The sequence below is a fragment of the Schistocerca nitens genome, chromosome 4 (assembly GCF_023898315.1).
Source record: "Schistocerca nitens isolate TAMUIC-IGC-003100 chromosome 4, iqSchNite1.1, whole genome shotgun sequence".
NCBI lineage: Eukaryota > Metazoa > Arthropoda > Insecta > Orthoptera > Acrididae > Schistocerca > Schistocerca nitens.
In genome coordinates, this window is record NC_064617.1 from 235,847,943 (window position 1) to 235,862,906 (window position 14,964).

The following is a 14,964-nucleotide window of genomic DNA, read 5'->3' on the forward strand; positions in this document are numbered from 1 at the left end:
AGGAGAAAGAAAACTGGCGTTCTACGGATCGGAGCGTGGAATGTCAGGTCCCTTAATCGGGCAGGTAGGTTAGAAAATTTGAAAAGGGAAATGGATAGGTTAAAGTTAGATATAGTGGGAATTAGTGAAGTTCGGTGGCAGGAGGAACAAGACTTCTGGTCAGGTGACTACAGGGTTATAAACACAAAGTCAAATAGGGGTAATGCAGGAGTAGGTTTAATAATGAATAGGAAAATAGGAACGCGGGTAAGCTACTACAAACAGCTTAGTGAACGCATAATTGTGGCCAAGATAGATACGAAGCCCACACCTACTACAGTAGTACAAGTTTATATGCCAACTAGCTCCGCAGATGACGAAGAAATTGAAGAAATGTATGATGAAATAAAAGAAATTATTCAGATTGTGAAGGGAGACGAAAATTTAATAGTCATGGGTGACTGGAATTCGAGTGTAGGAAAAGGGAGAGAAGGAAACGTAGTAGGTGAATATGGATTGGGGCTAAGAAATGAAAGAGGAAGCCGCCTGGTAGAATTTTGCACAGAGCACAATTTAATCATAGCTAACACTTGGTTTAAGAATCATGATAGAAGGTTGTATACATGGAAGAACCCTGGAGATACTAAAAGGTATCAGATTGATTATATAATGGTAAGACAGAGATTTAGGAACCAGGTTTTAAATTGTAAGACATTTCCAGGGGCAGATGTGGACTCTGACCACAATCTATTGGTTATGACCTGTAGATTAAAACTGAAGAAACTGCAAAAAGGTGGGAATTTAAGGAGATGGGACCTGGATAAACTGAAAGAACCAGAGGTTGTACAGAGTTTCAGGGAGAGCATAAGGGAACAATTGACAGGAATGGGGGAAAGAAATACAGTAGAAGAAGAATGGGTAGCTTTGAGGGATGAAGTAGTGAAGGCAGCAGAGGATCAAGTAGGTAAAAAGACGAGGGCTAGTAGAAATCCTTGGGTAACAGAAGAAATATTGAATTTAATTGATGAAAGGAGAAAATATAAAAATGCAGTAAATGAAGCAGGCAAAAAGGAATACAAACGTCTCAAAAATGAGATCGACAGGAAGTGCAAAATGGCTAAGCAGGGATGGCTAGAGGACAAATGTAAGGATGTAGAGGCTTATCTCACTAGGGGTAAGATAGATACTGCCTACAGGAAAATTAAAGAGACCTTTGGAGATAAGAGAACCACTTGTATGAACATCAAGAGCTCAGATGGAAACCCAGTTCTAACCAAAGAAGGGAAAGCAGAAAGGTGGAAGGAGTATATAGAGGGTCTGTACAAGGGCGATGTACTTGAGGACAATATTATGGAAATGGAAGAGGATGTAGATGAAGATGAAATGGGAGATACGATACTACGTGAAGAGTTTGACAGAGCACTGAAAGACCTGAGTCGAAACAAGGCCCCCGGAGTAGACAACATTCCATTGGAACTACTGACGGCCTTGGGAGAGCCAGTCCTGACAAAACTCTACCATCTGGTGAGCAAGATGTATGAAACAGGCGAAATACCCTCAGACTTCAAGAAGAATATAATAATTCCAATCCCAAAGAAAGCAGGTGTTGACAGATGTGAGAATTACCGAACAATCAGTTTAATAAGCCACAGCTGCAAAATACTAACACGAATTCTTTACAGACGAATGGAAAAACTAGTAGAAGCCGACCTCGGGGAAGATCAGTTTGGATTCCGTAGAAATACTGGAACACGTGAGGCAATACTGACCTTACGACTTATCTTAGAAGAAAGATTAAGGAAAGGCAAACCTACGTTTCTAGCATTTGTAGACTTAGAGAAAGCTTTTGACAATGTTGACTGGAATACTCTCTTTCAAATTCTAAAGGTGGCAGGGGTAAAATACAGGGAGCGAAAGGCTATTTACAATTTGTACAGAAACCAGATGGCAGTTATAAGAGTCGAGGGATATGAAAGGGAAGCAGTGGTTGGGAAGGGAGTAAGACAGGGTTGTAGCCTCTCCCCGATGTTATTCAATCTGTATATTGAGCAAGCAGTAAAGGAAACAAAAGAAAAATTCGGAGTAGGTATTAAAATCCATGGAGAAGAAATAAAAACTTTGAGGTTCGCCGATGACATTGTAATTCTGTCAGAGACAGCAAAGGACTTGGAAGAGCAGTTGAATGGAATGGATGGTGTCTTGAAGGGAGGATATAAGATGAACATCAACAAAAGCAAAACAAGGATAATGGAATGTAGTCGAATTAAGTCGGGTGATGTTGAGGGTATTAGATTAGGAAATGAGACACTTATAGTAGTAAAGGAGTTTTGCTATTTGGGGAGCAAAATAACTGATGATGGTCGAAGTAGAGAGGATATAAAATGTAGACTGGCAATGGCAAGGAAAGCGTTTCTGAAGAAGAGAAATTTGTTAACATCGAGTATAGATTTAAGTGTCAGGAAGTCTTTTCTGAAAGTATTTGTATGGAGTGTAGCCATGTATGGAAGTGAAACATGGACGATAAATAGTTTGGACAAGAAGAGAATAGAAGCTTTCGAAATGTGGTGCTACAGAAGAATGCTGAAGATTAGATGGGTAGATCACATAACTAATGAGGAGGTACTGAACAGGATTGGGGAGAAGAGGAGTTTGTGGCACAACTTGACCAGAAGAAGGGATCGGTTGGTAGGACATGTTCTGAGGCATCAAGGGATCACCAATTTAGTATTGGAGGGCAGCGTGGAGGGTAAAAATCGTAGGGGGAGACCAAGAGATGCATACACTAAGCAGATTCAGAAGGATGTAGGTTGCAGTAGGTACTGGGAGATGAAGAAGCTTGCACAGGATAGAGTAGCATGGAGAGCTGCATCAAACCAGTCTCAGGACTGAAGACCACAACAACAACAACAAGAATTTATGTTACGCATCCGCAAAAAGTGCACAGGATTTGACGCTAGTGGTGTCGGTGCCGCGGGTTCTTGGAACTCAGATATTTGTCGATGGCTTACCTCCTGAATGCTGTCGTTGCCCCGTGCTCTTCATGTACTTCACGGTTTTCTTACGATTTTGCTGAATGGCGACGGAAACATTCGTGTTGCTAGCCAGTCGTCTCGTCTCAGACTGTTCCTCAGCAACGGCCTGGCCTCTGCAGATACCACTGTATTGTTGTCCTGAAAGGATATGCGTAAAATAATCATTACAAGAGGCCTTACGTACACACCGAACAACCGACAAAACTGGACGCGTATAGGCGTTTTGACCGTCCGACCGACCGACGAACTTTCCTTGTTTGCATATCGGTCGGGTAAGACCACCCGAAAGGCGCTCGCCCCCTCCCCCCATCACACCACCACTCAACAAATTGTGCCGTGTGTAGCACTGCCGTGCAACCGTCCGACTAAAGTTCATCGATCGTTTTTTGACACCGCGCGTTGGATTAAATGCTGTTCTAATATATGTGACAGGCTGCGAGGAGGACGAAACTTTAAGGACAGAGTTTCTGGAGAAATTTAAAGATGCAGATGTTTGCGGGACAAGTCGTGCAATACAGATGCAAGAAATGAAGCACTTTTTTAATTTTTTCAACAAATACGTAATTGTTTCTTGTGGCACATTGAGAGAACAAAAGTCCGCCGACCTTCTGTATTTCTGTTTTTAGGTTATGTTTGCGATATTTATCGGAAATGCAAAAATGGACATATGGACGTTAATTTATAAAATATAGTTGCTTCATTGTTATAAGCATTCAAAAGAAGCCCAATTTGAATGCAAGTCCTATCCTATGAAGAGCGAAGTGTGGGATTTCCAACAGTTGCTAAAAGCTTCATTTTTTATTGTACCTGTTGTATTTATTTGACGATGTGTGCCACCACCATGTGTAGTCTTTCTTCTTCGAATATGAAATGAGTTTATTAAAACTTACAGGTCATCTTCTATGCTACATATATACATAAATAAATTAATAACATTTGCATGAACATCTTTTGTTTTATTTATTTTGCTTTATCATGACGTATGTCCTCTGTCAATTATGAAATGCGTTGCGCGTTTCAGGAATCATTTTAGTTAATAATTGTGGGGATACAACAGCACTGAATTTGAGGTCCTCTTAACTTCTGCCCGTGGCTGACGGCCTCTCCTCGAAGCTTGCAGCCTCTCTCATGGTTCAAATGGATCTGAGCACTATGGGACTTAACATCTGTGGTCATCAGTCCCCTAGAACTTAGAACTACTTAAACCTAACTAACCTAAGGACATCACACACATCCATGCCCGAGGCAGGATTCTGACCTGCGACCGTAGCAGTCCCGCGGTTCCGGACTGCGGCCTCTCTCATGACTATTCTTTTTCGTTAAGAATGGTTTGATGATCTCCGAAACGCATGGTTCATCCATCCTTAGATACTTATCAAATTCATCGGCTTCCAGCTCTCTCTCTCTCTCTCCCTCTCCCCCTCTCCCTCTCCCCCCCTCCACCCCTCCCTCCCTCCCCCTCCCTCTTTGTCTATGTATGTATGTATGTGCGTGCGCGCGCGTGCGTGTGCATGTATCTCTAACCCAACCAAAGAAATCCCCCGTTTTTGTGTCCGTGTAAAACCAAACGGGATCTCGTAAAACACAAACATAATTGTGCAAGGTGCTAAAAATTAGCATATCATAACAAGAGCGCGGTGCTGTAATCTCAGAGTGTCGGTCGTTATGTGTATAGGCTGCGACGAAATTGGTCGGTCGGTCGATAAATTGGTGTTTGTGTAGGCGTCTTTAAGGAACGTAACTACGTTGAAACAACTGGGGCAATGACTCTGTGGACAAGATGCCTTTGGGAAAAAAGAAATAAGAAAAAAATTGAATGGGAAGGAGAAATGGGAAAAAAGAGTAAAGTCGATCAGTCAAGAAAAGTATTTTGCCGTGTTAATGAAAGATTGTTTTTGACTTCTTTCTGAAGTAACGATATGCAGTTATTCCCCTGCATTACCCAAGTCGAAAATCAACCTGCATTAGGGTACGAACAATAGTTATCTGAATAAGTAGAACTAAAGGAAGATCGGTGCAGTTTTTTCGGCCAAGGCAATGAAACGGATCAACCGTCATGAGTGGCGTATGCAAGGGTGTGCAACATTGAATCAGGTTACAATTTAAATTCAGGCCTTAAGCGCGATCTAAGAGGCTAATCAAGAATTACGGAACAGTTGAGAACATGTAGATTTTTAAAATTATTACTGCTTGGTAGTTAGGTAGGAAGGTGTGAGACGCTATTGATACTGTGTGGGGTGTTTCAAAAAGTCTCTCCGACCCCTGGGACCCTCTCCTCGTAAGACTCGTTCCAAATGACAAAAGTTATAAGTCACAGAAGTGGGCACACCGCACGCCAGTCGTTATCGGCTGGGTCCGCAGCTACATTTGTGTGGAGGCGCCTGTGCCAGGAGCGCTGTTTGCCTACCGGGGGCTTAGTTTGAGTGGCCCCCTGTGTGCAGGTGAACGGCGCCTAGATAAGCGCCCACGTAAAGATAAGGCGCGTCCTACGACTGCGAGGGGCTCTCCGGAGGGTAACACCAGTGGAGGCAGCGGCTTCTCCGCCTACCTAAATGCTTTCCTCGAAAGTTTGAAGCCATCAAGCAAATAACCCTGCACCACTGAAAAGAAAATATGTAAAGTAAGGGCTGGCTACCAGATCAAAAAGTACTATGCTACTGTGGATCTGTGTGACAAGAGGTCCTGTCAAAAGTACCTGGACACCATATTAGTGGATGCTGATATGGCGTCTGTCTACCCTTCGCTTTTATTAAGGCATGAACTCTGCTGGGGACACTTTCAGTGAGGTGTCTTGACTATCTGTGAAGAAATGGCAGGCTATTCTTCCTCAAGCATCGAAACCAGAGAAAGTGTTGATGTTGGACACTGGTGTCTGGGGTGCATCGTCGACGTTCTATCTCATCCCAAAGGTTCTCCATTGGGTTGAGGTCGGGATTCTGGGCAGGCCTGTCCATTTCAGTAACGTTATCGTCCGTAAGCCTTGTCTCACAGATGCTGCTTTATGACAGGATGCATTGTCATACTCGTGCAATCAATCATCGTCCCTTATCTGTTACTCACACAATGCTTGGAATGTATTCATATCCATCTGCATTTGGCGTTTTCTTAAGCGCAATAAGGATTCTACATCCTGACAAAGGAAACCATCCCCAAACCATAAGACTACCTCCTCCGTACTTCATTGTTGACACTGCTCATGAAGGTTCCCGAGGCATTCACGAAACCCAAACTCTTCCATCGGATTGTTATGGGGGGTACATCGTGGTTCATCACTCCAAATCACTCAGTCATCCCCTGTCCAGTGGCGTCCCTCTTTACTCCACCTCAAGCACCGCTGAGCATTGACTAGAGTAATTTGTGGCTTATGAGGAGCTATTCGACCATTGCACCCTACTATTTTCAACTGCCCACGTGCAGTAATTGTGCCAGCTTGACAGTGGCAGCACTTTGGAACTCGCGAATGAGTCCTTCCGATGATTTCTTCCGATTTTTACGACGACACTCCTCAATGCTTGACGGTCCCTATCTGCCAGTACAGCCTGCCTGGTTTTGGTTAAGCTGCAATTGCTCCTTTCGTGTTTGCTCTTCGCAATCACATCACCAAAAGTCAACTTGTGCAGCTGTAGAAGGGCTGAAATGTTACCGATGGATTTGTTACTCAGGTGACATCCAGTGGCTAGTCCACGTTTGAAGTCGCTGATCTCTCGTGACTGAACCATTCTGCTGCTGCTGTTTTCCTACTGACAACACAACGCTCCCCGCCTCCTTTTATACTGGCGGATCCACCTTTCATGACCTCTAGTGGTCAGCACCGCATTACATAGTGTTTGTGCAGATAAATCATTAGTCGTGTCTCTAAAAGACCACACTGTTCGCTTTGGGGCTGTATAGATAGCGTGGACTGGTGTGTGTTGTGTGTGTGTGTGGGGGGGGATAGTGTGACCCCCCCCCCCACTGGTGACGTTAAGTGGTGTGTATGTGCCAGTTGATTGTACAGAATCAGTGCAGTAAGATGGTTCGACGTGGAGAGATGGAAGAGTGGAATTAGAGACGATTGACACACCTTCCTTCAAATGCGAAAGCAATAGTATGCATTGGACTTTTGTGGGCCATTCCCCGCAAAGGCGCACTGTGTGACAAAGCTGCACAGTTCAGTGAACCGAAGAACATACAACTGGACGCTAGGTGACTGGAGACGCGTAGTGTGTGGTTGGACGAGTCGCAAGTTTTCTTCTTTTCATATGATGCAAGGTGTCGAGTGGAACGACAGCCCAATGAGGTGTTCACCCCCCGTGTATGGAGGCTTTAGTTCAAGCCAGTGCTGGTTCTTTGACTTTCGGGGATATTTTTCGTATGATGATTTCAGCTACTCATTCAGGCTGCAGTGGTCATAAAACACAATGTTTAGTTCAAGTGTAGCTTAGCTTTTAAAAATTTTTATCCCCTCTTTCACTCCCTTAGGGGTTGAATTTCCAAAAACACCGAAACACGGTTTTTTTAACCCAGAAGTCAATAGCAATTTTCGTACTTAACTCCTTTTTAGGATTCTGTGCCTCAGTCTGTAAAAACGAAATCCTTATAAGCTCGATTTGTTGTCCGTCCGACTATTAAGAACCGACTTTCTCAGGAACGAGTAGACATATTAAGTTCAAATTTATGTCACATATTAAGGTCGGTGGTGGCCGGACGTGGTGGTCTAGCGGCTCTAGGCGCTCAGTCAGGAACCGCGCGACTGCTACGGTCGCAGGTTTGAATCCTGCCTCGGGCATGGATGTGTGTGATGTCCTTAGGTTAGTTAGGTTTAAGTAGTTCTAAGTTCTAGGGGACTTATGACCACAGATGTTGAGTCCCATAGTGCTCAGAGCCATTTGAACCATTTTGAACCATTAAGGTCGGTGGTCCCTTAGCGGTGTAAAAATTGTAAGCTTCCAATTCAATTTAGCCAAACAATGCGGTCATTTATGTCACATATTTTGGTACGTGAAAACTCATGAGCGGAACGTATAGGGCACTTTCCGTTGACCTAGACTCATGAAATATGGTAAGAAGTAAGATTTCACATTATAAGTGAAGGGCAAAAATTCGTGGGAGGCATTATCAATCATTAGAAGCAGTGGTGAAGGCTACGGAGGCGATTGTGAAGGACCTCTCAAAAAATGGTTTCCAGCACGTATTTGAAGAAACGTTGGGGCAAGTGCATCGCATACATGGGGGACTACTTTGAGGACCATCAAAATTATGAGGATGAGTAAAGGTACGTTGTAAAAAAAAAAGTGATCATTCCTTATTGAACAGCCCTCGTATATGGATCTGGAGCATGACTGATGTTGTTGTTGTTGGTGGTGGTGGTGGTGGTGGTGGTGGTGGTGGTGGTGTGGGGATGGGGGGAGGGGTAGTAGGTGATATCTGAGTGCATTCAGGAGTAATGGTTTCACAAATGGGGAGCTAAAAAGAATGGACCACAGTGGTCGGCCAGCTCCTTCTAAACCACACATTGTCATAGTCGATTCTAAGCAACGCTTGAGGTGGTGTAAAGAGCAACGGCACTGGTCAGTGGATGACTGGAAGCGACTGATTTAGTGTGATGAATCATGTACCGTTTGACAATCCGATGGAAGAGTTTGGGTCTGGCGAATGTCTGGAGTATTTTACTTGCTTTCATCTATAGTAGAAACAATAGGGTACGGAGGAGGTGATGTTATAGTATAGGGGTGTTTCACCCGCTCGGTTGGCCGTGCGGTCTAACGCACGGATTTCCGGGCGGGAAGGAGCGCCTGGTCCCCGGCACGAAACCGCCCGGCGGATTTGTGTCGAGGTCCGGTGAACCGGCCAGTCTGTGGTTGGTTTTTAGGCGGTTTTCCATCTGCCTCGGCGAATGCGGGCTGGTTCCCCTGATCCCGCCTCAGTTACACTATGTCGGCGATTACTGCGCAAACAAGTTCTCCACGTACGCGTACACCACCGTTACTCTACCACACAAACATTGGGGTTACACTCGTCTGGTGTGAGACGTTCCCTGGGGGTCCACTGGGGGCCCAACCGCACAATAACCCTAGGTTCGGTGTGGGGCGGTGGAGGGGTGAAGTGGACTGCGGTAGTCGTCGTGGGGTTGTGGACCACTGCGGCTGCGGCGGGGACGGAGCCTCTCCGTCGTTTCTAGGTCCCCGGTTAACATACAATATAATACATACAATGGGGGTGTTTTTCATGGTTAGGAGTTGATCTCCGTATTGCGCTTAACAAAACGCTAAATGCGGAACGATGTGAAGACATTTTACGGCATTGTGTGCTGCGTACAGTGGAGGAACAGTTCGGATTCGATGACTGTTTGAATTATCGTGGCAGTACACGCTGTCATAAAGCAGCAACTGAGCGAGGTGGCGCTGTGATTAGCACTCTGGACTCGCATTCGGGAGGACGACGGATCGAACAGCCGTCCGGCCAACCTGATTTAGGTTTTCCGTGATTCCCCTAAACTGCTTCACGTGAATGCCGGAATGGTTCCTGTGAAAGGGCAAGGCCGACTTCGTTCCCCATCCTTCCCTAATGCGATGGGACCGATGACCTCGCTGTTTCGTCCCCTCTCCCGAAAGAACCAACCAACCATTCATAAAACAGCATCTATGAGGCAATGGTTTACTCAGTGGCACTTCTTTGGGATGAGCTATAACATAGACTTCGCCTCAAAATCCCAGCGTCCAACGTAATTACCTTCTCTGGTTTCATCTCCTCAGGAAGAATGGGCTGCAATTCCCCCACCGACAATCAATACCTCATTGAATGTGCCCCCAGCAGAATTCAAGTCGTTATGAAAGCGAAAAGTGGACACAGCCCGTATTAATCCCCCAGGCTGTGGCTAAGCCACGTCTCCGCAGTATCCTTTCTTTCAGGAGTGCTAGTTCTGCAAGGTTCGCAGGAGAGCTTCTGTAAAGTTTGGAAGGTAGGAGACGAGATACTGGCAGAAGTAAAGCTGTGAGTACCGGGCGTGAGACGTGCTTCGGTAGCTCAGATGGTAGAGCACTTGCCCGCGAAAGGCAAAGGTCCCGAGTTCGAGTCTCGGTCGGGCACACAGTTTTAATCTGCCAGGAAGTTTCATATCAGCGCACACTCCGCTGCAGAGTGAAAATCTCATTCTAGCCCGTATTAATGTCCACCAATAAGCGTCGAGATACTCTTGATGAGGTGTCTAGCGTATGTTATGATTATAAATTTGTTGTATTTGGTACTATAGTCAATGTAAGATATATGATGAGCACTTAAAGATTTGTGAAATAAAATTTCTCACCCAGCAGGGACTTGTGGCAATAGAAGGTAGGTATGGTGTGGCTCTTTTCTGTCATTGTCACGTCTTGATATCGACGCACTTTAATTCGCTGATTCCATACAACGTATGGGTACACCAGTGCGCTCTTTGAAGGTTTTCACTAATATTTTGTCCGGTGAGCTTATTACCACATCTTTCAGGTGGGTCATTGACAGGTGTAACCTTTCGACTACATACTTAATTGTTTGTCGACATCTGTCACGTGGAACAACAGCGTTGCCGCAACAACCGTCAGCTGTACGTTGGTTAAGACCCTGTCAAACAGGGAGCTGGGTTCGTATTCTGACGTACTGGAGTTGGATGCATATACGGAGAGCAGCCACTCGGAGTGTTTATGGATTATTCTACCACAGTGCGAATCCAGTATTTACTCGTGCGCGCGGTTTCTGAAATTTTAAAAAGAATTGCTACACCATCTAGTGAAACTGGACAGTTTTTACGGTCAAATGTTGTGGAGATACAGTAATAAATACCGAGCGAAGTGGCGCAGCGATGGGTACACTGAACTCGGGAGGACGACGGTTCAAAGCCGCTGATTTAGGTTTTCTGTGATTTCCTTAAATCACTTCAAGCAAATGGTTGCCTTGGAAGGGCACGGCTGACTTCCTTCCCCATCCTTCCCTAATCCGATGGGACCGATGACCCGGCTGTTCGGTCCCCTTCTCCAAATCAACCAACAATAATAAAAACCAGACGGTAAACCCGAGAACTATATTTAAAACTATTACGTCCGCAAAGCCTTAAGAATATTATTAATATGACTCATTTTACGATATGCTTCGGGAACTGACTTAAAGCATAGTTTTAAGAAAGCTGTAGCTGTGAAAGTTATTCGAGCCCAACAAACAAATCTCAGATTTGCCGGAGCTAATGCAAAACGTCGTGTGTCATAAACAGCTAGAGAGACATTATTAGAACTGTCTGGAACCGCAACGGTCGCAGGTTCGAATCCTGCCTCGGGCATGGATGTGTGTGATGTCCTTCGGTTAGTTAGGTTTAAGTAGTTCTAAGTTCTAGGGGACTGATGACCTCAGAAGTTAAGTCCCATAGTGCTCAGAGCCATTTGAAACATTTGCCAATATAACAATAATAAGTTATTTGTATTAGTGCGTAGTACATCGCTTGAGCACAGCTTGCAAGAAACTGAAGTTCAGAGAAATACATCATGCAAAGCACTTAAGAACTCTGGTAACCGCAAAATCGCACAACTTTGCCAACTTCGAAGTTTACACGATTCAAAATCGAAGTGTGCTCTCACCATTATAAGCATTTCCTCTTGCAGTACAATTGTGCAAACAAGTTTATACTGGGATGTAAATGGGAGAATGCCGTATCTTTTCTTCCACATTCAGAAAAAAAAACAGTTCTCTCTCTCTCTCTCTCTCTCTCTCTCTCTCTCTCTCTCGGCAGACCGTAAGTTCATATGGGCAGGCCCCCAGGCAAACAACTGAGGAGTACCTCGTAATAAACATACCTTGCAATTTTCTAGAATCCCCCGCCATTTCCGTGATATTTAGTTTCCGTAGTACTTTATCTGAAACTTGAGAAATTGGCGTACGTAAAAATATAAACGCTTATAGTGATATTTTCTTTGTGGTGGGGGAAGGTGTTACGACCTCTCCCCCTCTACTAACTCATTCTTCCATGTTCGGCAACAGTGTCAGGGATGCTTCCTCTGTTTCAGGATACTTGTGGGGGCGCCTCAGGGAGAAAACCTTCAGCCAGGCACCAACCGGTCGGGGGCGCTGTTCAAGTGTCCCATCAGCACCCGCTCTGATGACTGCGAGCAGGTCGTCACCGACGGAAAGAGAAGTGAGTGCACCGACACTAGCGCCGCCAACTGGGGATGCTGTGCGGCAAACTGGCGAACTTCTTGATGCCGTTCACACGACACAGGAGTGGACAAACGAGCTACGATGTGCGTGCTGTTATCTGGCGTATAAACTGGCCAACGCGAGCCCTTCTACGTCTGGGTGCTGAAGATTCGACATGCATATTGGCCAGTTTACGCGTCAGCTACCGTAGGCACCAGCGAGTTTAGTCGCTCCCATGTCGTGCGAAATAGCTGTTATCCTATTTCAGTATCCTTCCTCTTACTCCTGCACTCATCTTCAGTAGCTGAATTTCGTATAGTGATAAATTATCCTGTTCTGGGACGAGTACTTGCAAATGATACTAGTGAGAGTACAAAACGTGATCTTTTTTTTACCCAATACATGATCTCATCAAGAGAAGTAAAATTCACTACCTACATCAGTGTTAAGTTCCTTTGCTCAGTAAGTTGTTTGACCGAAAACCTTGCGATTCCTGCTGTGAAGCACAACAATGAAACAAGTTAGTGTGTTGCAGCATTCACCTGAGAGAAAACTTCATACTTCAGTTCTAGTGGACATTACAAACATCATGTACTTAAATTTTTGTCCTCATTTTGCAAGAGGAACCGCATTATTTGTGCATTTTGCTCCAAGTGCAGTAAAAAATTTTCATAAGTGCCATTTAACCTTCTTCTGATTGATAACAAAAGAACATGGATGTTCTCACAAAGCAGTCACACATTATGTACAGTAGATACAACCATGCTGTGTAATTCTAGGGCCTAAAGGGAGAGGGTAATAAGTTTAAACTTGAAAGTCCTAGTGATGATTTGGTCATTAGGGCCTTACCAGAAGCTCAGATGCGACAAGAAGAGGGAAGGAAATCTCTTGTGTCTTTGTCAGAGAAACAGCCTGACGTGGCTCCGCAAACTGTCCCGGCATAGCAGTTGATGGTATTCATATCGAGTCTCCACATAGACTATATCATCTTGATACAAGATGTTTCAGCTGGAGACACTATGTGACTATCATTCCAAAGAGCCTGACATTTGCCTTAGTCAATTTGCGGAAAGGTGGGGGGGGGGGGGGGGGGGGAGTAAATTTGGAGACTGTTGCGGAGACGTGCACATCTTATTTAAAACTCTTAGCAAATGATCTTTGTTATGGCACTGAGTAGTTCATGTGTGAGGTCCAGGGAATTTTTTATTATCCTTGTATCAGATGGAAACGAGCATACGGCATTGTGGTCTGGGAGTAGCCATTCAGGGAAGTTTGGCCTCCGAGGGGAAGTACTTTTTGCATTCGACGCCACATTGGGCAACTTGCGTGTCAGAGATGGGGATGAAATGATGACGAGGACAACACAATGCCCAGTCCCTGAGCAGAGAAAATCTCCTGCCCCAGCCAGGAATCAAATAAAGCATTTCATTCAAGTTTGAGGAATACTGGCAAATCCTGCTTTTCCAAAAACTTTTTCTTTAAAATGTGGGACATGTTACACCTTTTGAACCACTGAATTAAGACTCCATGATATTACACCCTGCTGCATTTTTGCTGGAGAATATCATAGTCAGGATAGCTGCTTCCAGAGGTTGAAAACTATGTTCATAATTTTGTTTATTTGTCTTTTGGGAAAAGAGAGAAATAGCATGTTGCCACATTTTGGCTGTGAAGTTGATCTTCTTCAAGAAATACTTGTGTTTTACTGGCCATGTGAGAAGATTAGATGTTCTGTTACTGGAGAAGCGCTTTTGATCATTTCTTTGAGACTGCTTGGAAAAATTATGGTGTATTCTGGTATATCCTCCCTCCGCCCCCTCTCTCTCTCTCTCCCCCCCCCCCTCCCTCTCTCTCTTGTACCCAGTTTCTGTGAAGAATGTATGCACTATCCACAGTCCTTGTTTTCTCCACATTCTGTAGGTAATCACCATTGGCAAATGTCCAGGCACAGCTCAGCAACACACTGGTACTAACTGAATGATGTGAGATTCACTGGCTGCAAACTTCTCTGATACAAACAGTGTGAAGTAGAGATGACTGAACAGCTGCTCTCAGTAGTACGAGGAATGTTCAGATGGGTTTATTGGTTGTCATATTTTCTAGCTTATTTCTTTCAAGTAATCTGTAGTACTGTCATTCACATATATCATTAGAAAATAATGGTTACATGTTGCAGATACCATCTATTCTTTTAGTTATTATACAATACTTTACTCATCTTGCTGAAGAGAGAACTAATGTTGTTTGACCTACAGTCAGTGGAACTGTCATCTTTGAGTTATTTAGCACAACACATCTTTGAAAAATGCAAATAAATTACCATGCTGAAAGTCAGGCGTTTAATCGCAGAATATAGATTCTGATTTTTTCTGAATGGACTGGAGGGAGAAAAAATTAAATAAGAGTATCAACCCTTTTCTGTTACCTTTACTTTTGATTTACCATAATGTGGATGTTGACCAATGAGAATGGTGTACATATTTTAATTGGTTTGGTTGTGTTCATCAAGCAACAAAAAGTATTGCTTTGCTTCATTTCAGTAAGTAAAGTGGCACACTCTACTGCACATGGTGATAAGGTATGTCATGTAGGCTCTAGAACATACTAAGATAATCTAGCATTGTTGTCATTAGATGTGTATGTGGTCTGTGTATGTAGTTTCTAATTTTATTTAAGAAACTTTTCTGTCGTACATATTTGATATTAGCTGTACAGGTGAAATGGATATACAGCAACGCTTCCATTCAAAATAGATACCTGAATGCTTTTGTTCTTCATTGTGTGTTCTCTTGAGTTACTGATCATGTACTATATG

General features: G+C 44.1%; 1 protein-coding gene across 3 annotated transcripts in view; it reads left to right on the plus strand.

Annotated features, from left to right (window-relative positions):
* The window catches only part of LOC126253283 (integrin alpha-PS1), a 618,322-nt gene that overhangs the window by 484,071 nt on the left and 119,287 nt on the right, over positions 1–14,964 (plus strand). For all 3 annotated transcript variants that reach the window (XM_049954507.1, XM_049954508.1, XM_049954509.1), the window contains exon 2: positions 12,020–12,147. In XM_049954507.1, coding sequence (XP_049810464.1) covers positions 12,020–12,147 — 128 coding nt within the window. The remainder of the gene's footprint in view (positions 1–12,019; positions 12,148–14,964) is intronic.